This window comes from Capricornis sumatraensis, chromosome 6 (assembly GCF_032405125.1).
Source record: "Capricornis sumatraensis isolate serow.1 chromosome 6, serow.2, whole genome shotgun sequence".
Lineage (NCBI taxonomy): Eukaryota > Metazoa > Chordata > Mammalia > Artiodactyla > Bovidae > Capricornis > Capricornis sumatraensis.
In genome coordinates, this window is record NC_091074.1 from 31022269 (window position 1) to 31046350 (window position 24082).

At 41.7% G+C, this 24082-nt stretch overlaps 3 protein-coding genes and 1 pseudogene across 3 annotated transcripts; 1 reads left to right on the forward strand and 3 right to left on the reverse strand.

Annotated features, from left to right (window-relative positions):
• The window catches only part of LOC138080679 (interferon beta-2-like), a 77738-nt pseudogene that overhangs the window by 14430 nt on the left and 39226 nt on the right, over positions 1-24082 (forward strand).
• Positions 6863-7444, reverse strand: LOC138080904 (interferon omega-1-like). The gene has a single exon (XM_068973782.1). It carries the CDS (start codon positions 7442-7444, stop codon positions 6863-6865), a length of 582 nt encoding a protein of 193 aa, XP_068829883.1.
• LOC138080980 (interferon alpha-B-like) lies at positions 11787-12356 on the reverse strand. Its single transcript, XM_068973916.1, has one exon. It carries the CDS (start codon positions 12354-12356, stop codon positions 11787-11789), a length of 570 nt encoding a protein of 189 aa, XP_068830017.1.
• Positions 19422-20009, reverse strand: LOC138080864 (interferon omega-1-like). The gene has a single exon (XM_068973721.1). The coding sequence runs from the start codon at positions 20007-20009 to the stop codon at positions 19422-19424; it is 588 nt and encodes a 195-aa protein (XP_068829822.1).

A 24082-nucleotide genomic window follows, 5' to 3' on the forward strand; every position in this document is an offset into this window, starting at 1 on the left:
GTTCAGCATAATGATTGGCACAGAGTAAGTGCTCAGAAATTTTATCAATTGAAGAGGGTAAATGAAACCAAATTTGAAAAATTATAAATTCTGCAGCAGAGCCAAATGCGAGATCCATGCATATAAAGCTCAGGTATCTTTCACTCCTAATTAGCTCGTCCAAGAGGGTATCTAGAGGCAGGAGAAAGAAGACCTTTTAAAAGAAGCCTAGCAAAGTTTCCTGCAAAGTTGCTCTTATCAGGAAGTAAGATCCAGATTAGTTCAGTTCAGTTACTCAGTCGTGTCTGACTCTTTGCGACCCCATGAATCGCAGCATGCCAGGCCTCCCTGTCCATCACCAACTCCCGGAGTTCACCCAAACTCATGTGCATCGAGTTGGTGATGCCATCCAGCCATCTCATCCTCTGTCATCCCCTTCTCCTCCTGCCCCCAATCCCACCCAGCATCAGGGTCTTTTCCAATGAGTCAACTCTTTGCATCAGGTGGCCAAAGTATTGGAGTTTCAACCTCAGCATCAGTGCTCCAGTGAACAGCCAGGATTGGTCTCCTTTAGGATGGACTGGTTGGATCTCCTTGCAGTCCAAGGGACTCTCAAGTGTCTTCTCCAACACCACAGTTCAAAAGCATTAATTCTTCAGCACTCAGCTTTCTTCACAGTCCAACTCTCACATCCATACATGACCACTGGAAAAATGATAGCCTTGACTAGACAGACTTTTGTTGGCAAAGTAATATCTCTGGTTTTGAATATGCTGTCTAGGTTGGTCATAACTTTCCTTCCAAGGAGTAAGCGTCTTTTAATTTCATGGCTGCAATCACCATCTGCAGTGATTTTGCAGCCCCCCAAAATAAAGTCTGACACTCTTTCCACAGTTTCCCCATCTATTTGCCATGAAATGATGGGACCGGATGCCATGATCTTCGTTTTCTGAATGTTGAGTTTTAAGCCAACTTTTTCACTCTCCTCTTTCACTTTCATCAAGAGGCTCTTTAGTTCTTCATTTTCTTCCATAAGGGTGGTGTCATCTGCATATCTGAGGTTATTGATATTTCTCCTAGCAATCTTGATTCCAGCTTGTGCTTCTTCCAGCCCTGCATTTCTCATGATGTACTCTGCATAGAAGTTAAATAAGCAGGGTGACAATATACAGCATGATGTACTCCTTTTCCTGTTTGGAACCAGTCTGTTGTTCCATGTCCAGTTCTAACTGTTGCTTCTTGACCTGCATACAGATTTCTCAGGAGGCATTTCAGGTGGTCTGGTATTCCCATCTCTTTCAGATTTTCCAGTTTATTGTGATCCACACAGTCAAAGTCTTTGCAACAGTCAATAAAGCAGAAAAAGATTTTTTCTGGAATTCTCCTGCTTTTAATCATGATGAATTAGTTTATTAATCTGATTTTGAATTCTGTCACACTGGAATGTGTATAGATTTGGGAAAATTCTGACTGTAATTGAATCACATTTCTGCTACTTCATAGCACCTATGGTCTGTTGTTCTTGCACATAGTAGGTACTCAGTAAATGAGGGTATCAAAGGACACACTGAAGAGAACCAGTTATTGTTTAATGGCTTGGGAGGGTCATTCAGAAGATAGAAATACTTCCTGTAAAGTCTTTAGCACAGTCCCAGGTGCAGAGGGAAAGTTTAATGAATGTTACCTTTTCCTATTTCTTTTACTGTTTTTTGAATTCTCTTACTGACTTGAACAAGTGTGTGCATGCCTGCTCAGTTGCTCAGTAGTGTCCTACTCTTTGCAACCCCATGGACTGTAGTTTGCCAGGCTCCTCTGTCCATGGAATTGTCCAGGCAAGAATACTGAAATAGGTTGCCATTTCCTCCTCCAGGGGATTTTCCCGACCCAGGGATGGAACTGGCATGTCCTGTATCTCCTGTGTTGTCAGGCTAGTTCTTTACTAATGAGTCACCTGGGAAGCCCTTTAATGAGTGAGGCGAATCTATTTTCAATTCATGTTTCCTAAAGCTGCCAATTTGGGCTTCCCAGATGGTGCTAGTGTCAAGGACTAGCTAGACTGGCAGACTATAGTCCATGGGATCGCAAAAGAGTCAGACACAGCTGAAGAAACTTAGCATGCACACACTCAAGGCTGTGAATTTGCAACTTTGCTTCTGCAAATTTGAAGAATAGTGATTGAATTTCCATTACTTACTAAATTTCTCATTTCATTTTTCAATTCTGACTTGACCATAATTTATCAGGATGATTTAAAATCTCTAAATGATTGCTTTTGTGCTACGTTGCTTCAGTTGTGTCTGACTCTTTGCGACCCTATTGACTGCCAGGCTCCTTTGTCCAAGGGATTCTCCAGGCAAGAATACTGGAGTGGGTTGCTGTGCCCTCCTCCAGGGGATCTTCCCGACCTAGGGATGGAATCCAGGTCTTTTATGTCTATCTGCATTGGTAGGCAGGTTCTTTACCACTAGCGCCACCTGTTTTAATATTAATTGCAGGCATTGTGATGTGAGCATGCAACTTATAATATGTTTGCTCTGGAGGAATTATAGGTCTTTTCTGGGTAGTCTAATATATGATAACTTTCATGGGTGATTTATAAATGTTTGATAGAAGTCATATTTCCTAGTCTAGGTGATAGTGGCCCTGTATATAAACCTCTGGTTTACAGTCTTTTACATCATATTTCAAGCCTTCTTTTCTCTATTATTTTTCTGTATTTTTTTTACCAACTTACAGCACTGGACTAAATTTCAGTGCTACCATGTTTCTGTTTGCATTACTACATATTGCTGCATTTTTCCCACTAAATCTCCTATAATATTTGAAATTTAGTTCCATGCTCTTAAACTTTAATTATAGATCCAACTGTATTTCCATGTATATTGACCTTGTTTCTCAAATGAAACATGTTTTTATTGAATTGTCCTGGATGTTAATGACATTAATATTGATATTAATTATTTATCAAGATCTCATTGATGTTAACATTGCCACCTCTAATTACATCCTTCATTATATTTTCTTGCTCTGTATTTGCCCATCTTTTTTGTTGTTGTAGTTTTAGTATTAATAAGTATTTAGTATTATTTGAATTTTGGCTTTTCTTCCTCTTCAAGGTAATAGTGGGGTTTATGTTTAAAGCAATCAACAGATGTTTTCATTCATAAGTAGCTTGTATTTATTATCTTGAGTGCTGTATGTTTGGGTCTTAAGTGCATTGATTTCTGCTTTACTGTTAATATTGCTTTTATGTTTTCTTAAAGCTACTGAATTAATTTGTTTTAGTATTTATCTGGCTGTGCTGGGTCTCTGTTGCTGTGCGGGCTTTCTCTAGTTGTGGTGCTTGGGCTTCTCATTGCAGCAGCTTCTCTAATTGAGGAGCAGGGGCTCCAGGTGCTCAGGCTTCAGTAGTTGCGGCTCATGGGCTGAGTAGTTGCGACTCCCAGACTCTAGACACAGGCTCAGTAGTTGTGGCTTACGTGCTTAGTGGCTCTGAGGCATATGAGATCTTCTTGGACCAGGGATCAAACCGGTGTCCCTTGCATTACAAGGCAGATTCTTAACCACTGGACCACCAGGGAAGCCCTTTTACATATTTTTTTTGGACACTTGTCATACTCCTTTCAATTCTCCATTGCCATTGATTTAAACCCAGTATACTTTTGAAAGCAATTTAGAGTTTCTCTTAAGTTTTGAATGAAAAATTGCAAAATTAAAACTGCAAAAATTAACCTATTGGCGGAGTTCCCTGGTGGTCCAAAATCACTGCAGATGGTGATTGCAGCCATGAAATTAAAAGAGGCTTACTCCTCAGAAGGAAAGTAATGACCAACCTAGACAGCATATTCAAAAGCAGAGACATTACTTTGCCAACAAAGGTCCGTCTAGTCAAGGCTGTGGTTTTTCCCGTGGTCATGTAGGGATGAGAGAGTTGGACTGTGAAGAAAGCTGAGTGCCGAAGAATTGGTACTTTTGAACTGTGGTGTTGGAGAAGACTCTTGAGAGTCCCTTGGACTGCAAGGAGATCCAACCAGTCCATCCTAAAGGAGATCAGTCCTGGGTGTTCATTAGAAGGCCTGATGTTGAAACTGAAACTCCAATACTTTGGCCACCTGTTTCAAAGAGTTGACTCATTGGAGAAGACCCTGATGCTGGGAGGGATTGGGGGCAGGAGGAGTAGGGGATGACACAGGATTAGATTGCTGGATGGCATCACTGACTTGATGGACATGAGTTTGAGAGAACTCCGGGAGTTGGTGATGGACAGGGAGGCCTGGCATGCTGCGATTCATGGGATTGCAAAGAGTCAGACATGACTGAGCAACTGAACTGAACTGAACTGGTGGTCCAGTTGTTAGGACTTCCACTGCTGTGGGCCTGGGTTCAGTCCCTAGTCATGAAGCTAAAATCCCACAACCTGCATGGCACAGCCAAAGATAAATAAATACATTTTTTAAAGTAATTTTAACCGATTTTACTGTTCCCTTCTAGTTCTTATTGGGGCTCTTGCTTTTAGCCAATAGAGTAAGTGTTCATAGGAGACATGATGAGAATAGGTATGCACATGAATTTATGTTCAAGTATCTGTATGCAGGTCAGGAAGCAACAGTTAGAACTGGACATGGAACAACACACTGGTTCCAAATAGGAAAAGAAGTATGTCAAGGTTGTATATTGTCACCCTGCTTATTTAACTTATATGCAGAGTACATCATGAGAAACGCTGGACTGGAAGAAACACAAGCTGGAATCAAGATTGTGGGGAGAAATATCAATAACCTCAGATATGCAGATGATACCACCTTTATGGCAGAAAGTGAAAAGGAACTAAAGAGCCTCTTGATGAAAGTGAAAGAGGAGACTGAAAAAGTTGGCTTAAAACTGGGCATTCATAAAACGAAGATCATGGCATCTGGTCCCATCACTTCATGGGAAATAGATGGGGAAACAGTGGAAACAGTGTCAGACTATTTTTTGGGGCTCCAAAATCACTGCATATGGTGACTGCAGCCATGAAATTAAAAGCTGCTTACTCCTTGGAAGAGAAGTTATGACCAACCTAGGTTGCATATTCAAAAGCAGAGACATTACTTTGCCAACAAAGGTCGGTCTAGTCAAGGCTGTGGTTTTTCCCGTGGTCATGTATGGATGAGAGAGTTGGACTGTGAAGAAAGCTGAGTGCCGAAGAATTGGTACTTTTGAACTGTGGTGTTGGAGAAGACTCTTGAGAGTCCCTTGGACTGCAAGAGATCCAACCAGCCCATTCTGAAGGAGGTCAGCCCTGGGATTTCTTTGGAAGGAATGATGGTAAAGCTGAAACTCCAATACTTTGGCCACCTCATGCAAAGAGTTGACTCATTGGAAAAACTCTGATGCTGGGAGGGATTGGGGGCAGGAGGAGAAGGGGACGACAGAGGATGAGATGGCTGGATGGCATCACTGACTCGATGGATGTGAATCTGAGTGAACTCCGGGAGTTGGTGATGGACAGGGAGGCCTGGCGTGCTGCAATTCATGGGGTCGCAAAGAGCTGGACACGACTGAGCGACTGGACTGAACTGAACTGATAAACAGACAAGAGGTTCTAAAAGACTAGTGAAAATAAATTGACAGTTTATTTAAGAAAATAAAAACATGTTAATTTTGAATGTGCTTAGCATGATGGTTGGAGAAGGCAATGGCACCCCCTCCAGTACTTGTGCCTGGAAAATCTAATGTATGGAGGAGCCTGGAATGCTGCAGTCCATGGTGTCACTGAGGGTCTGACACGACTGAATGACTTCATTTTCACTTTTCACTTTCATAATTTGGAGATGGAAATGGCAAGCCACTCCAGTGTTCTTGCCTGGAGAATCCCAGGGACGACGGAGCCAGGTGGGCTGCCGTCTCTGGGGTCATACAGAGTCGGACATGACTGAAGCGACTTAGCAGCAGCAGCAGGTACCATAGCAGAGGTATCCCTCTTTTTTCCCCTGAACATTACCTGTAAAAATTACCTGCAAGTATCTTCTGATGTGAGAACCTAGTTTTCCATTACTTCTTTCTGGATTTTTTAATATAATTGAAATTTTTAAAAAATACATTATTTTTATGTATCGTTCTCTATGAGACTGAAAGTTTCCACATAGAAGATACTGAGTTAGATTTATTTACCAGTGTTTCTTAAAGGCAATTCCACCATCTGCCACTTTGATACTCAATACATGTGACATGAACTGAATGAATGAATGAGTAGATAAGTGTTACCATCAGTTACTCACTTTTGTTTAGAATACTGAAGATTGAATTTAGTTGTTAAGAATAAACAGACTCAGTGTCTGGATTTCTACACAAAGACCACTTCACAAATATGTTTCCAGTGAGGCAGTGGAGATCTTCACCTGTGGAGATTTCTTTCATCAAAACACAGGATTTTCTACTTAAATACTCATTGCTGGATTAGTTCATTTTTGGGTTTATTCAATCATTCAGTAAAAATATGTTTGGAAATGCCATCCACTAAAAGAGAGCAGAATAAATTTGATCTCACACACACAAAAAGAAAACTAAAGAGTTTGATAAGAATTTAATAAATAAAACATCATATTTAATGAAATGGAAAGCTGAACATATTTCCTAAATCTTAATACAATGTGAAGGCAAATATCCTTATATGAAAATATAAATATGACAAGTATAAATAAATAATAAATAAATCAGGGGAATAATGACTTAAGGACTGATGACCCTAGAGCTGAGTTTTTAACATCCTTGCTTAATACTACAAAATATATTCTTAAGTAATTCAGTAAATTTTGTGGCTAAAGCAGAAATCAGAAACTTCTGAAATGACCACAGGTGAGTGTGCAAGGCTGATGTGACATCTTAGTGAGTGAGAGTCATTTCAAGGTGAGTTCAGATCTCCACCCATCTTTCTTAACCTTTCTTGCAAGCTGGTTGACGATGAGAGGGCTTTCATCATCTCCACTCTGAGGATTTCCCAGGCGCAGTCACTGTATTCCTTCTCTTGCAGGTAGACATGGATGCCCTGGAAGTACCTCTTCATGGCCAGGGTGGGGCCCGTCCTTCCCAGGGCAGAGTCTTCCTCTCCCGTCACCTGCCCCAGGCAGGCATCCAGGTCGTCCAGCTGCTGATGGAGTCCAGTGCGGAGCTGCTCCAGGATGGTGGTGTCCCAGGCAGCAGAGGAACGCTCTGTGTGGAAGAGGTTGAAGCTCTGCTGGAGCATCTCGTGGAGCACAGAGATGGCCTGGGCCTCCTGCAGCTGGCTACCCTCCACCATCTCCTGGGGGAAAGCGAAGTCTTTTCTGTCCTGCAGACAGAAGCGAGGGGAGATTCTCCTCATTTGGCCCAGGAGCCTGAGGTTCTTCCTGCCAAGCAGCACGTGGTTCTGAGACAGGTCACAGCCCAGGGATCCTCCCAGGCTGACCAGAGCCAGGGCCATGAGTAGAGAGAGCACGAAGGCCATGGGGAAGATGCAGCTGCTGCTGGGCTGGCTGAGACGGCGTCTGGGGGAACCTTGAGGTAGGTTCTCTGATGCCGTGCTTTCTAAGTGAGGCCATTAAATAGGGAACATGGTAGTTTTCACTTTCTAGTCATTTCTCTACACTTTTAGTTCCTTTTTTGATTTTCATTTATGTGTTCACAATATGATCAAATAAAATGTCATCAATCTAAACTATTAATTTTGTGTATTTCCCAATAACTTCCTATGTGCCCATCCAAATGGATATTTATCAATCAAATGAGAAAGGTCTTTTTCTTAACTCAGGAGTGACGTATGTGTGTAATTACACACATTATTGCTTTTTGTCTCTCATGCGTAAATGTTGCTCTCCTCTTGTCCATAAACACATCTGCAGCCCTGATCTTAGGCTCCACTTTTCCCTCTTACTTTACATAGGAAACCAGGCTCCCTCAGCTCTGTATTTCTGTATTTATAAAGTATTTACCAGTTCACTCTGGCAATTAAGCTCTTTGAAATAAATGATGTTTGTCTTTAGTGTTTGATTTAGAGAAGATTCTGAATATTATGAGTCCATGAGCTTCCCCTATGTTTCTCTTCCTTCTAGAACACATTCCTGCAGGTCCATGTGGTTGTGCTTCAGGGAACCATGGAGTCAGGACTATTGCAGACATCACACTTTCTTTCTACCATTTTCATACTGGAGACCTATTGTCCTTCACTGGCTGGGCCAATACCCCCAGAAGAATCCTGGTTCTTCTCAGGGAACATGGGTGAGGAGACTAATTCCAGGATGATTGTGTTTCCCCAGCAGCACCTCACTCACAGGGAGAGATCACATGGCGCCACCCCCTGTCCTCTGGGTGACAGAGTCCCCTTGCTCACCTGTTGGACTCCCTCCCTGCAGACAGGCTCACCACAGCCTGAGGATGTGAAAAATCTCCTTTCTGTGGAGGGCTTGTTTACTTGTTGGGAAAATAGATGGTCTTCCTAAACCCCCACCTTCTCCTCTGGAACGTTTGTGTGAAGGACTCGAGTTCCCAGTGGTGACCCCTCTTCTCCTGGCCCATATCCCCAAGTGTCCTAAGTGTCAGTATTGCCCACATGCTGAGAGTAAGGTGCATTTGTGCAAGTAGACAGAGGAATTATCCAACTGCCATTATTTTACCTTTAGTAGAGAGAAAATTTTTATTTTACCAAGGATAGATTTTATCATTCTACTCTGGTAATTTTTTGAACATGTGTGATGTTCAGAGTTTCTGAGTTGGAGGAATGAGATTCAGTGGTGTTGCTGTCTCTCATCAGAAGTTTATGTCATAGAACCCAGTGAGCTTCAGTTGCTCCTTCAGTCAGTTGATTCCACTGGGCTTCTTTGTTCCTGTGTCTCTGTCTTCCTCTGAGAATGCAGGGCAGTGAGACTCACGCTACTCAGTCAGGGGAAATAGCCTTCTTTCTTTGCTTGTGGGTGATTCTTCAGTTGAAGTTGTTTTAATTTATATTGACATACTGGACAAGATGAGTCTCACTGCTCCTGCTCTAGTCCTAATTCATGATGAGGTGAGAACAATAAAAGGAAGTAAAGAGAGCCAGAGGGGCTGTACTCTATCATTTTCAAGACTAGATTTTTTTGTTTTTCTTTGCACCTTTCCTAGAAAGTAAAATTCGAGATGAGAAAACAAATGTAGACCAAAAGAAAACCAATGTCAATCTGAATGTCATGAATATGAAAAAAGGGAAGTGGCTTTCCCCTGACACAGTGACGTATTCTGAGTTAGCAAACTTCAGTGCAGCACAGCGGGGGACATGCTGAGGCAGAGGGGAAGGATGAGGCCTGTATGAACAACAGAAAGGCTGGGACAGGGCTGGGTCTGCCAGAAACTCAATGCAGGAAAAGTTCTGGGTCAGTTGACTGCCCTTTGCTTTGCAAGATCAGTGGCCTCATTTTTCTTTCATTTAATCCATGTAAGATCAGTTTCAGGAGAGAAGGAAGAAGTCACAGCCATCAGCTCACAAGGAACTGAGAAGCAGAGCCTCAGCTGGTGAACACTAACCCTCTCTGGCAGAATCGTGGGGACCAGCCTTGCTGAGCATCTGTCCTGGTGATAGATCCGCTCAACAATGAGAAGATGCTTTGTGAAAGCTAGAATTAAATAAAAGGGAATCAGATAATTCCAAAGATCATTATGTTAATTTGGGTAATAGTAATCATAATATTAAAAAGTAATAACTGAAGTTTGTTTGCTACTGATGGACTCGCCATTTTAAGCTCTTTAAAATATTAACTCAGTTCTCTCATTAACCCTATTTGGATCACACCATTTATACAACTGGAGAGAAATATCAATCTGGAGCATTGAACTATTCCCAATGTACCAAATACAAAGGTACACCTAAGGAGCTTTACAATGATTTGTCTGAACAAGCCCATTAAAAAGAGTGAAGGGTTCACATGAACATGATACTGGGAAACCAACAAAATAAGTTGAAGGAGGAGAATGAGATGACAAAAGCCCTTAATCCCCTGCAAATGCTAAATGGCTTTGTAGGGCAGTAAGGGAGGTGGTCTTAAGTCAGGAGAAATCTCTTTAAGGTCTAATCAAAACAGACAAAATTGCTATTGAGTAGTTAGCGGGGAATAGATTTTTCTGCTATTTGAAAAAAAAAATAAATGAGGGACTTTCCTACAGGTGAGGATCTGGTCCTTTCACACTGTGACCTGGATTCAGTCCCTGTTATGAAAAATGACATCCCACAAGCCATGAGGCGGTAAATCTAAGATTTTATGAGTGATTTCTTCAATGAGATATAGTAAAAAAATCACTTTATTAACCCTATAAGAGCTGACCCCTGGGATCTTTGTATTTTAAATTCTTGACTTTTCTCATGAGTTTAAGAACAAAGGAAGAGCATCAATTTCCAGCCACATGAACCCTGACTTTTCTCCTTTAAGATGACAGCTAAAACGTCACTTGGCATCTTGTTCCATACCCATTGTGTTCTATACCCACTGTGTTCCCTGGCCTCCAGCAGGCTCTGATAGAAGTTCAGGGTGGAGATCAGGAAAGAGGCACTCTGTGCTCTGGGAAACTAACACAACAGACCAGCAGAGAGTTAGATAATTTTCCTGAGAAAAAGTTATGAACCGTTTTTGCAACTTCTCATAGGTAGAAGAGCACTACAATCATTCATGGAGATGCCTGTTCCTGCTGACTCTCAGCCACCTTCTACCAAGTGATGGCATGCAACCCCTTTACCACAATCACATTTATATACTGACCCCCTCTAAAACCTTGAAGCAGTTCCTCAGAGCTGAGTAGAGTCTGTCCTCTTTGCTAGAATCCTCAGTAAGTCCACCCAAAAAACTGAACTCCCGGCAGTCATGTTGCCAGTATTTTTTCAGTTGACAAGAATCCTTTGTGGTGTTCCCTCCCTTTTAAGGTTGAGGTCATAGGGCTCAATTTTAAGTCCTTTTCTCATTTTATACTCTTTTCCGATTTGATCAGTTTTTCTGTCCCATGCTTTATATTTAATGGAATTGCTTGTAAATTGCCATCTCCAATATCCAATGGACATTTGCACTGATTTGTTTGCTAATTACCTATAGTAGTTAACTTTTTATATCCTCCACAGCTTGGTCCATCCAATTTTCTCCCTTTTATTGTAGAACTCAACCTAACTGATATTCATTTCTGCTAATAATTAGTACTATTTTTAAAATAATTAACATTTTAATATGAATTAACTGATTATTGATTTGATATAATTTCCTTTAAAAAAATCAAAGTTACAAAAATGATTGAATTAGTTATGTTTATATCTAGGTCTTGAGGGCAACACGCAACCTGGCTAAAGGAAGTGTATTCTTCATTCTAATCTGCATATTAAAAAAATGGGTCAAGGACTTGTAAAATAAATTCTTTAATCAAGTTGTGCAATTCAGCCTGGTGTTTCTTTTTTAAAGAAAAAAGCAAAGGATGTTTTTTAATAGTAAAAATTTAATGATAAGAAAAATTATAAGCTGACTAAATACAAAATATGTATTTTCCCTTAAGTATACATACATAATATTATATGAACAAAATAATTTAAGTAAATAGATAAATAAATATTAAAGTAGATAGATGTCCATGTAGATAAGTAAGCAGATGGATCAGCTTGAGTATCTGTGAGGGAGCAGTTCCTGTAGAGTAGAGCATGTTTTCCTTTAATCTTCCTGAAAACCTTTGACAAATTGAATCAATTCAGGCCATGATGACAGGAGAAATGAGTCTTCCACGTGGCAGCACAGGGGGAAGTGTGGTCTGTTGGTCCATGAGAATCATTTCCGTGTTGAACCAGGTGTGTGTCAGTCCTTGCTCCTGAATCTCTCCTGCAGGTTTGCTGAGGAAGAGAAGGCTCTCATGACTTCTGCTCTGACAACCTCCCAGGCACAAGGGCTGTGTCCCTTCTCTTGTAGATAGAGAGTGATTCTGTGGAAGTATTTCCTCACAGCCAGGCTGGAGTCCTCCTTGAGCAGGGGAGCCCCTCGCAGCCCCTCCTCCTGCCTGAGACAGGCTTGCAGGTCAGTGAGCTGCTGATCCAGAGCAATGCGGAGCTTGTCCAGGAGGCTCTGGTCCCATGTGGTGGCCGAGCCCTCTGTGCTGAAGAGCTGGAAGGTGTGCTGGGTCACCTCGTGGAGCACAGGGATGGCTTGAGCCTTCTGCAACTGGCTGCCACCCAGCGCCTCCTGGGGGAATGCGAAGTCTTTTCTGTCCTGCAGGCAGGAGGAAGGGGAGACCCTCCTCAGTTGTTGCAGGAGCATCAGGACCCTCCTGTTGGCCAGGCTGTGGGTGTGAGGCAGGTGGCAGCCCAGAGAGCAGATGGCATTGCAGCTGAGCAGCAGCAGGGCCAGGAGTAAGGACCAGGCCGTGGCCATTGGGGACCTTGCAGATGCTTCTGGCCTAGGATGGTGGGTGACTCTGTGAACCTGCTTTCTAGGTTCTCTGAAGACCTTCCTTCAGGCCTGGGGCTTAAATAGGAGCCCATGGTTTCCATTTTCTGAAAGTTCCCTCTTACTTTCTACTTTTGGTTTTGCTTTTCAATTTGCACTCTTCAGATGGGTTAGGACAGCATTTCTCAAACTGTTTTTCATTATTGCCTCCCCTTCCCTATTGACAGAGTCTTCTGAGATATTTTTTTCCTAATTACCCCACCATGAAATTTTAACAGCACAGTTATGCTGTGTATCCATCTTTGTACTCCATGCATATCTTTATACATAAGAAAAGAAAATGCAAAACTCCTTGTTGTATTCACCCTAGGGTTAACAATGCCATAAAATGAAAGGTGTACATTAAATGTAAAAGCTGTTGAATTTTATTTAACTTTATGAATGAGTTTGAAGAATGACTTTTAATGGAGGATATTTACTTATAATGTACCAAATTTACTTATATGTACCAAATTACATATTCACATGAAATTCATTTAAAAATGTATGATAATACCACACTATAGATAGACTTAAAAGTCTTTCAAAACTCAAAATCATTGAAAATCTTAAATTATTTTCTTATTCTTTATCTTGAGGTACTTTTAACTTTCCTTCATATCAAAAACCAATTTTTAATTCCCTGGCTACTCAATATTCATCTCTGTTTTATCAACATTTCTTTCTCTTTAGCTCTTGACATGCTTTTATGCATATTCTTAACAACTTTCATAGGGATAGGTAATAAAATACCATGATATCTCGCCAGTGGAAGAACGTGAAGAGGAACTAAAGAGCCTCTTGATGCGGTGAAACTGGAGACTGATAGACTGGCATAACACTCAACATTTAAAAACCTAAGTTTATGACATCGATGGCAAACAGATGGGGGAAAAGTAGAAATTGACAAATTTTCTTTTCTTTGTCTCCAAAATCACTGTGGGCAGTGACTTCAGCTACAAAATTGAAAGACACTTGCTCCTTGGAAGAAAAGCTATGACAGAACTAGACAGCATATTAAAAAGCATAGGCATCACTTTGAGGACAAAGGTCTGTATAGTCAAAGCTATGGTATTTCCAATGATCTTGTGAGAGTTGGACCACAAAGAAAGCTGAGCACAGTAGAATTTCACTTTCAAATTGTGTTGCCTTAGAAGACTCTTAAGAGTCCTTTGGTCAGCAAGGAGATGAAACCAGTCACGAAATCAAACCTGAATATTTTTGGAAGGACTGACACTGAAGCTGAAACTCCAATAAATGTTAGTTGCTCAGTCGTGTCTGATCTTTGCGACCACATGGACTCGAGCCAGCCAGTTGCTCTTCTGTCCATAGAATTCTCCAGGCAAGAATACTGGAGTAGGTTGCCATTCCCTTCTCCAGGGGTCTTCCCGACCCAGGGATCAAACTCGGGTCTCCCGCATTGCAGGTACATTCTTTACCATTTGAGCTATCAGGGAAGCCCTATACTTTGGCCATCTGATGTACAGAGCCAACTCATTGGAAAAGACCCTGATGCTGGGGAAGATTGAGGGCAGGAGGAGAAGGGGGTGACAGAGGATGAGATGGTTGGATGGCATCACCAACTCAATGGCTATGAATTTGAGCAAACTCCAGGAGATAATGAAGGACAGGGAATCCTGGTGTGCTGCAGTCCATGGGGTCGCAAAGAATCGGACAGGATTTAGTGGCTCAAAAATAACAGTAAAATTTCCTTCCATTGAACCCTGAATGATAAGCTTCTCCAGGCAGCTGCAGGAGGGAGAAGGTCTTTTTCTTGGGTTCCTTTGGGAAATGCCCACTTGGGAGAGTTTGCAGTTCTGGGCTCTGCAGACAACCAGGGTATAGCATCCTCAGTGAGCCTCTTGTACTGACTTACTCTCAGGGGAAAACCTTTCTTTTTTACAGGGAACCTTGTCATAGCCGTGCCAGCAACAGTGTTCTCTGGTTGGAAGCATGGAACCTTGCATTTTCCAAGCCTTCCCTAGAGTTTTGTGCTTTATTTTCCAGGAAGGATTCCACTAACTGAGGGGTTTCAGGTGGTGAGACAGCGAGTTAGAGTCAATTTTTACAGATTCGGATCCTTTCTGGTGTGATCCAGTGACAGCTTAGAGACAGGGGAATCTGGCAGTGGTGATGGGACCTCTGGAAGGTGTCCGGGATGCCCTGGGGCTGAGTCAGAGGGTGGCCAGCACCAGGACCAAGGACTGGGGAGCTGTGATTTCCTCTTCTAAGAATATTTATCCCTGCGCAGACTAAATTTTAGAAAATCTTCTTGGTCTATCACGGATAATAAGAAAAGAAAAGAAAAGTAATTTAGAACATGGAACCAAAAGATTTCTTCTTGAACAAGTTGGCAGGAAAACTCAGGAATTAAGGGAAAATATTTTAATTGTCAAGATGCTGAAATTTACTGACTTTTACCAATACGTGAAGTTAAGCAAATTGGTTAATTTCATTCCCCCTCTATGACTCATAACCTCATCTGTTGGAAGGGGATGAGCAAATTGGAAGTGGTCAAACAAGAGATGGCAAGAGGGAAGATCGATATTTTAGGAATCAGTGAACTAAAAATGACTGGAATGGGTGAATTTGACTCAGATGACCATTATATCTACTATTGTGAGCAAGAATCCCTTAGAAGAAATGGAATAGCCATCATAGCCAACAAAAGAGTCTGAGATGCAGTACTTGGATGCAATCCCCAAAATGATGAATGACCTCTGTTCATTTCAGGGAAAACCATTCAATATCACGGTAATCCAAGTCTGTGCCCCAACCAGTATTGCTGAAGAAGCTGAAGTTGAACGGTTCTAATGAAGACCTACAAGACCTTCTAGAACTAACACCCCCAAAAGATGTCCTTTTCATTATATGGGACTGGAATGCAAAAGTAGGAAGTCAAGAAACACCTGGAATAATAGGCAAATTTGGCCTTGGAGTCCAGAAGGAAGCAGGGCAAAGGCTAATTGAGTTTTGCCAAGAGAACTCACTGCTCATAGCAAACATTCTCTTCCAAAAACACAGAAAACTCTACACATGGACATCACCAAATGGTCAATAGTGAAATCAGATTGATTACATTCTTTGCAGTCAAAGATGGAGAAGCTCTATACAGACAGCAAAAACAAGACTGGGAGCTGACTGTAGCTCAGATCATGAACTCCTTATTGCCAAATTCAGACTGAAATTGAAGAAAGTAAGGAAAAACACTAGATCATTCTGGTATGGCCTAAATCAAACCCCTTATGATTATACAGTAGAAGTGAGAAATAGATTCAAGGGATTAGATCTGATAGACAGAGTGCCTGAAGAACGATGAATGGAGGTTCGTGACATTGTACAGGAGACAGGGATCAACAACATCCCCAAGAAAAAGAAATGCAAAAAGACAAAATGGTTGTCTGAGGAGACCTTACAAATAGCTATGAAAAGAAGAGAAGCGAAAGGCAAAGGAGACAAGGAAAGATATACTCATCTGAACCCAGAGTTCCAAAGAATAGCAAGGAGAGATCAGAAAGCCTTCCTCAGTGATCAATGCAAAGAAATAGAGGAAAGCAATAGAATGGGAAAGACTAGAGATCTCTTCAAGAAAATTAGAGATATCAAGGGAACATTTTGTGCAAAGATGGGCACAATGAAGAACAGAAATCGTATGGACCTAACAGAAGCAGAAGATATGAAGAGGTGGCAGGAATACACAGAAGAACCATACAAAAAAGATCTTCATGACCCAGATAACCACAATGGTGTGATCACTCACCTAGAGCCAGACATCCTGGAATGTGAAGTCAAGTGGGCCTTAGGAAACATCACTACAAACAAAGCTGGTGGAGATGATGCAATTCAAATCCTAAAAAATGATGCTGTGAAAGTGCTACACTCAGTATGCTAGCAAATTGGGAAAACTCAGCAGTGGCCACAGGACTAGAAAAGGTCAGTTTTCATCCCTATCCCATAGAAAGGCAATGTCAAAGAATGTTCAAACTACCGCACAATTGCACTCATCTCACACGCTAGTAAAGTAATGCTCAAAATTCTCCAAGCCAGGCTTCAACAGTACATGAACCATGAACTTCCAGCTGTTCAAGCTGGTTTTAGAAAAGGCAGAGAAACCAGAAATCAAATGGACAACATTCATTGGATCATCGAAACAGCGAGAGAGTTCCAGAAAAACATCTGCTTTGTTGAGTATGCTAAAGCCTTTGACTGTGTAGATCACAACAAATTGTGGAAAATTCTTCAAGAGATGGGAATAGCAGACCCCCTGATCTGCCTCCTGAGAAACTGTATGCAGGTCAAGAAGCAACAGTTAGAACTGGACATGGAACTACAGACATGTCCCAAATAGGAAAAGGAGTATGTCAAGGCTGTATATTGTGGCCCTGCTTGTTTAACTTATATGCAGAGTGCTGCTGCTGCTGCTAAGTCACTTCAGTCGTGTCCAACTCTGTGTGACCCCATAGACAGCAGCCCACCAGGCTCCCCCGTCCCTGGGAGTCTCCAGGCAAGAACACTGGAGTGGGTTGCCATTTCCTTCTCCAATGCATGAAGGTGAAAAGTGAAAGTGAAGTCACTCAGTACATCATGAGAAATACTGGACTGGATGAAGCACAAGTTAGAACCAAGATTGTCGGGAGAAATATCAATAACCTCAGATACACAATAACCTCAGATACACAATAACCTCTGACACCCTTATGGCAGAAAGTGAAGAATTAAAGAGCCTCTTGATGAAAGTGAAAGAGGAGAGTGAAAAAGTTGGCTTAAAGCTCAACATTCAGAAAACGAAGATCATGGCATCCAGTCCCATTACTTCATGGCAAATAGATAGGGAAACAATGGAAAGAGTGAGAGGCTTTATTTTGGGGGGCTCCAAAATCACTGCAGATGGTGATTGCAGCCATGAAATTAAAAGATGCTTACTCCTTGGAAGAAAACCTATCACCGACCTAGATAGCATATTAAAAAGCAGAGACATTACTTTGTCAACAAAGGTCCATCTAGTCAAGGCTATGGTTTTTCCAGTGGTCATGTATGGATGTGAAAGTTGGACTATAAAGAAAGCTGAGCATGGAAGAATTGATGCTTTTGAACTGTGTTGTGGGAGAAGACTCTTGAGAGTCCCTTGGACTGCAAGGAGATCAAGCCAATCCATCCTAAAGGAAATTAGTCCTGAATATTCATTAGAAGGACTGATGCTGAAGCTGAAACTCCAATGTTTTGGCCACCTGATGTGAAGAACTGACTCATTTGAAAAGACCCTGATGCTGGGAAAGATTGAAGGTGGAGTAGAAGCGGACGACAGAAAATGAGATGGTTGCATGGCATCACCGACTCAATGGACATGAGTTTGAGTAAGCTCCAGGAGTTGGTGAAGGATAGGGAAGCCTGGCATGCTATAGTCCACAGGGTCACAAAGAGCTAGACACAACTGACCTGAACCTCATCTAAATCTAATGATCTCAGTAGTATCCCACCTTCTGTTATGATCACATGTGGGGGTACGTTTCATTACATGAATTTTGGGTACACACACACACATTAAGTCTGTAACATGGTAATAAGAAGGTACCGATGTGTTGTGTTTATGGCAATGATTCATTAGGATATATCTTATTCTTGATATTTATTTGAGGATAAAAAACACATTCCTTGATGTTGCCATCACTTTTTGTGGCACATTAGTCCTTATTTGATTACTAACTAAGTGTTAGAATGCTACTGTGTACATGATTACCATGGACCTACCAGACAGATTCCACCGACTTTCAGTCTTTATAAAAAAATGATGCTGTCAGGAACTACAAATTCCTTAGCCCTTAAAAGGGACACTTAATCCTTCCAACATAGTTGAAACTGAGTTGTAAATATTCTCATTTCCAAAAGCCATCTAGTAAAACTTTATTTGAGTGAAATAGTGTAATAAGAAAATGGCAAATCCAGGTTTCAAAACCTAATATGTCAGATTCCAAGCCCCACCTCCCTATCCAACACCATAAACACCTGTGCAAACTGCAAGTATTCAACCATCGCTTATTTTCCTATTTTACTGACATACAGTGTGCCTTTGTCATCTCTACTTCACTGTTACAGTACTTTATATTTTCGTTCATTTATTGTCTATCTCCAAATTTCTAGATAAATTGAGCAGTTTACATATTTATAAATAATCCTGATTAGTTTATATAATTAGCAAAATAAAACTATCAACTGGTAATTATTTCTGAGAGTGTGATGTGATTGACAAAATTAATAATTCTAATAATAATAAAATAATCATATTTAAGTGACCATATAGATTTATAGAGATTGCTGAATTAGTCCTCACCATAAATTTGAGGTATGTGATAGATAAGACCCCTGACAGTTATAGCCCCTGCAGGAGATTGGATTACAAATATTTCCATGAGCCTCTGTAGAAAATGGGCTTCTCTCGTGGCTCAGTGGGTGAAGAATGCACCTATCCATGCGGGAGATGAGTGTTGGATCTATGGGTTGGGAAGATCCCCGGGAGAAGGGAATGGACACCTACACCAGTATTCTTGCCTGGGAAATCCCATGGACAAGGGAAGCCTGGCAAGCTACAGTCTATGGGGTACAAAAGAGTTGGACTTGACTTACGAACTAAATAAAAACAGTAAAAACTCAAGAAATTCACCTTCATAAGAATTTAATAAATAAAAGAAATTACAAATTGAATGAACTAGAAATGTAAATGTATTTTCTAAATTTTAATACAGTGTAAAAATCTTTTATATGAGAAAATAAATATAAGGAGATAAAAGAATAAATATAACTAAATAAATAAGCAAACAAATAATAAATAACATCAGTGCAGTCATGGCTTAGGACTGAATCCCCTTAAGCTGAATACATTTAGTTCCTACTACCGACAAAGAACTGGTTAAATTAATTTAATAAATTTTGTGATTAAAGCAGAATTCAGAGTCTTCTGAAAGGACTATAGGTGAGAACAAGGGTGATGTCACATCTTAGTCAGTGAGAGCCATATCAAGGTGAGTTCAGGTCTCCATCCATCATTCTTAACATTTTGTGCAAGCTGGTTGATGAAGACAAGGATCTCATGATTTCCACTCTGACGGTTTCCCAGGCGCAGTCGCTGTATCCCTTCTCTTGCAGGTAGACATGGATGCCCTGGAAGTACCTCTTCATGGCCAGGGTGGGGCCCGTCCTTCCCAGGGCAGAGTCTTCCTCTCCCATCACCTGCCCCAGGCAGGCGTCCAGGTGGTCCAGCTGCTGATGGAGTCCAGTGCGGAGCTGCTCCAGGAGGGTGGTGTCCCAGGCAGCAGAGGAGCTCTCTGTGTGGAAGAGGTTGAAGCTCTGCTGGAGCATCTCGTGGAGCACAGAGATGGCCTGGGCCTCCTGCAGCTGGCCGCCCTCCACCATCTCCTGGGGGAAAGCGAAGTCTTTTCTGTCCTGCAGACAGAAGCGAGGGGAGATTCTCCTCATTTGGCCCAGGAGCCTGAGGTTCTTCCTGCCAACCAGCATGTGGTTCTGAGACACGTCACAGCCCAGGGATCCTCCCGAGCCATAGCTGACCAGCACCAGGGCCATGAGTAGAGAGAGCACGAAGGCCATGGGGAAGATGCGGCTGCTGCTGGGCTGGCTGAGACGGCGTCTGGGGGAACCTTGAGGTAGGTTTTCTGATGCCGTGCTTTCTAAGTGAGGCCATTAAATAGGGAACATGGTAGTTTTCATTTTCTAATCATTTCTCTACTCTTTTATTTTCTTTTTTGATTTTTGTGTATGTATTCACAGTATGATCAAAGAAAATGTCATCAATCTAAACTATTAATTTTGTGTATTTCCCAATAACTTCCTATGTGCCCATCCAAATGGATATTTATCAATCAAATGAGAAAGGTCTTTTTCTTAACTCAGGAGTGACGTATGTGTGTAATTACACACATTATTGCTTTTTGTCTCTCATGCGTAAATGTTGCTCTCCTCTTGTCCATGAACACATCTGTAGCCCTGATCTTAGGCTCCACTTTTCCCTCTTACTTTACATAGGAAACCAGGCTCCCTCAGCCCTATGGTTTCTGTATTTATAAGTGATTTACCAGATTACTCTGGCAATTATGGTCTTTGAAACAGAAGATGGTTCATCTTTAGTTTGATTTAGAAAAGAGTCTGATTGTTACAAGTCCATGAGCTCTTCCCACGTTTCTCCTCCTTCTAGACCATGTTCCTACAGGTCCTGTAGTTGTGTTCTAGGGAACCACGAAGTCAGGACTATTACAGACATCGCTCTGTCTTTCCCCCATTTTCATCCTGGATGCCTATTTTCCTCCGCAGACTGGGCCAATACCCCCACCAGAATCCTGGTTCTTCTCGGGGAACATGGCTGAGGAGACGCTAATTCCAGGATGATTGTATTTTGCCAGCAGCACCTCACTCACAGGGAGAGATCACATGGAGCCACCCCCTGACCTCTGGAGTGACCGGGTCCCTTCCTCACCTGCTGGACTCCCTCCCTGAGGACAGGCTCACCACAGCCTGAGGACTCGAAAATCTCCTTTCTGTGGAGGGCTTGTTTACTTGTTGGGAGAGGAAATCATCTTCCTGAAACCCCACCCCCTCCCCTGGAGTGTTTATGGAAGGACCCGAGTTCCCAGTGGTGACTCCTCTTCTCCTGGCCCATGTCTCCGGGTGTCCTAAGAGTCAGTAGTGCTAAGGCGCTGAGCGCTAGTGTGTTTGTGCAAATGGACAGAGGAATTATACAACTGCCATTATTTTACCTTTAGTAGAGAGATAATTTTCATTTTACCAAGGATAGATTTTATCATTCAACTCTTTAATTTTCTGAACACGTGTGATGTTCAGAGTTTCTGAGTTGGAGGAATGAGATTCAGTGGTGTTGCTGTCTCTCATCAGAAGTTTATGTCACAGAACCTAGTGAGCTTCAGTTGCTCCTTCAGTCAGTTGATTCCACTGGGCTTCTTTGTTCCTGTGTCTCTGTCTTCCTCTGAGAATGCAGGGCAGTGAGACTCATGCTACTCAGTCGAGGGAAATAGCCTTCTTTCTTTGCTTGTGGGTGATTCTTCAGTTGAAGTTGTTTTAATTTATATTGACATACTGGGCAAGACGAGTCTCACTGCTCCTGCTCTAGTCCTAATTCATGATGAGGTGAGAACAATAAAAGGAAGTAAAGAGAGCCAGAGGGGCTGTACTCTATCATTTTCAAGACTAGATTTTTTTGTTTTTCTTTGCACCTTTCCTAGAAAGTAAAATTCGAGATGAGAAAACAAATGTAGACAAAAAAAAGAAAACCAATGTCAATCTGAATGTCATGAATATGAAAAAAGGGAAGTGGCTTTCCCCTGACACAGTGACGTATTCTGAGTTAGCAAACTTCAGTGCCGCACAGCGGGGAACATGCTGAGGCAGAGGGGAAGGATGAGGCCTGTATGAACAGCAGAAAGGCTGGGACAGAGCTGGGTCTGCCAGAAACTCAATGAAGGAAAAGTTCTGGGTCAGTTGACTGCCCTTTGCTTTGCAAGATCAGTGGCCTCATTTTTCTTTCATTTAATCCATGTAAGATCAGTTTTAGGAGAGAACTAAGTCACATCCATCAGCTCACAAGGAACGCCAGTTGCTAGAAAACTAATTCTCTCTGGCAGGATTTTGGAGACCAACCTTGCTGAGTATCTGTCTAGGTCACAAATCCACTCAACAATGAGACGATGCTTTGTCAAAACTAAAATTAAATAAAAGGGGATCAGATAATTCCAAAGATCATTATATTAATCTGGGTAATCATAATCATAGTATTAAAAAAAATAACTGAATTTTGTTTCCTACTAATGGACTTGCCATTTTAAGCTCTTTAAAATATTAACTCAGTTCTCTCATTAACCCTATTTGGATCACACCATTTATACAACTGGAGAGAAATATCAATCTGGAGCATTGAACTATTCCCAATGTACCAAATACAAAGGAGCTTTAAAATGATTTGTCTGAACAAGCCCATTAAAAAGAGTGAAGGGTTCAAATGAACATGATACTGGGAAACCAACAAAATGAGTTGAAGGAGGAGAATGAGATGACAAAAAGCCCTTAAATCCCCTGCAAATGCTAAAGGGTCACTGTTAATGGCTTTGTAGGGCAATAAGGGAGGTGGTCTTAAGTCTAGAGAAATCTCTTTAAGGTCTAATCAAAATAGACAAAATTGCTATTAAGTAGTTAGAGGGGAATAGATTTTTCTGCTATTTGAAAAAAATAAAATGAAAATGAACGGGACTTTCCTACTGGTCAGGACCTGGCCCTTTCTGACTTGGATTTAGTCCCTGGTATGAAAAATGAGATCCCACAAGCCACGAGGTGGTAGGTCTAAGATTTTATGAGTGATTTCTTCAGTGAAATATGGGCTTCCCTGGTGGTTCCTATTGTAAAAAATCTTCCTGCAATGCAGGAGATCTGGGTTCGATCCCAAGGTAGGGAAGATCCACTGGTGAGGGGAATGGCAATCGACTCCAATATTCTTCCCTGGAAAATTCCATGGACAGAGAAGATTGGAGAGCTATAGTCCATGGAGTTGCGAAGAGTCGGACATGACTAGTGACTAACACTTTCACACTTTCTTCAGTGAAATATAGTACCCCTGGTATCTTTGCATTTTAAACTCCTGACTTTTCTCGTGAGTTTAAGAACAAAAGAGAAATATCTAACAATTTCCAGTCATTTTAGCTCTGACATTTCTCCTATAAGATGACAACGAAAATGACACTCCGCATCTGGTTCTACCTGAGTGAAGTCACTACCCACTGCAGTCCCTGACCTCCAACACATGCTTGATAGGAGTTCAGGGTGGAGATCAGGAAAGAGGCCCTCTGTGCTGCAGGAAAACTGACACTGCGGGCCAGCAGTTCAGGTCCCTCGATCGTGTCCAGCTTTTTGCAACCCCACTGATAGCTGCACGCCAGGCTTCCCTATCTATTCCTGTCCAACAGGCCAGCAGAGAGTTAGATAATTTTCTGAGAAAAATTTATGAACTCAATTTTTGCAACTTCTCATACTTAGAAAAGCTCTAAGATCTTTCAGAGAAACATCTGTACCTCCTGACTCTCAGCCACCTTCTACCAAGTGATGGCACGTAACCCCTTCACCACAATCGTGTATGTACGGACACCCTCTAAGTCCTTGGAGCAGTTCCTCAGAGCTGAGGAGAGTTTGTCCTCCAGTTATAGTCCTCAGTAAGTCCTCCCAAAAAACTGAACTCTGGCAGTCATGTTGTCAGTATTTTTCAGTTGACAAGGTCCCTTTGCAGGAGGCCTCCTCAGGTCAACTTGCTGTTCTCATTCACAGTGAAGACACCTGCATTTCTCACCTCCAGTCCAGATGGTTCATCCTATTGTTTCCTGATAGAGGCCAGTGAACAACCTCTTTTCTTTAGTTTTCCAACCACTAATTCAGATGTGGGTACTGAGAAGGCCTCATGTCTTAGCAAGATGGAAGAGTATACATACTTCCTGGACAGAATTAGGGAAGGTTTTGAAAGGACTCCTTAGCGTGGAGAGAATGCCTTCGACTCCAGGGTCAGCCTCATGGCTTTGTATAGTTGAGTTTATTTAAATTTCTAGCCTCAATGTATTAAACATTATAAAATAATACTGTAGGATGTTAATAAAAATATTATTTAAGGAATC

Excerpts from the sequence above, each read along its gene's own strand:
- LOC138080864 (XM_068973721.1), bottom strand. The coding sequence starts at position 20,009 with ATGGCCTTCGTGCTCTCTCTACTCATGGCCCTGGTGCTGGTCAGCTAT.
- LOC138080980 (XM_068973916.1), bottom strand. The coding sequence starts at position 12,356 with ATGGCCACGGCCTGGTCCTTACTCCTGGCCCTGCTGCTGCTCAGCTGC.
- LOC138080904 (XM_068973782.1), bottom strand. The coding sequence starts at position 7,444 with ATGGCCTTCGTGCTCTCTCTACTCATGGCCCTGGCTCTGGTCAGCCTG.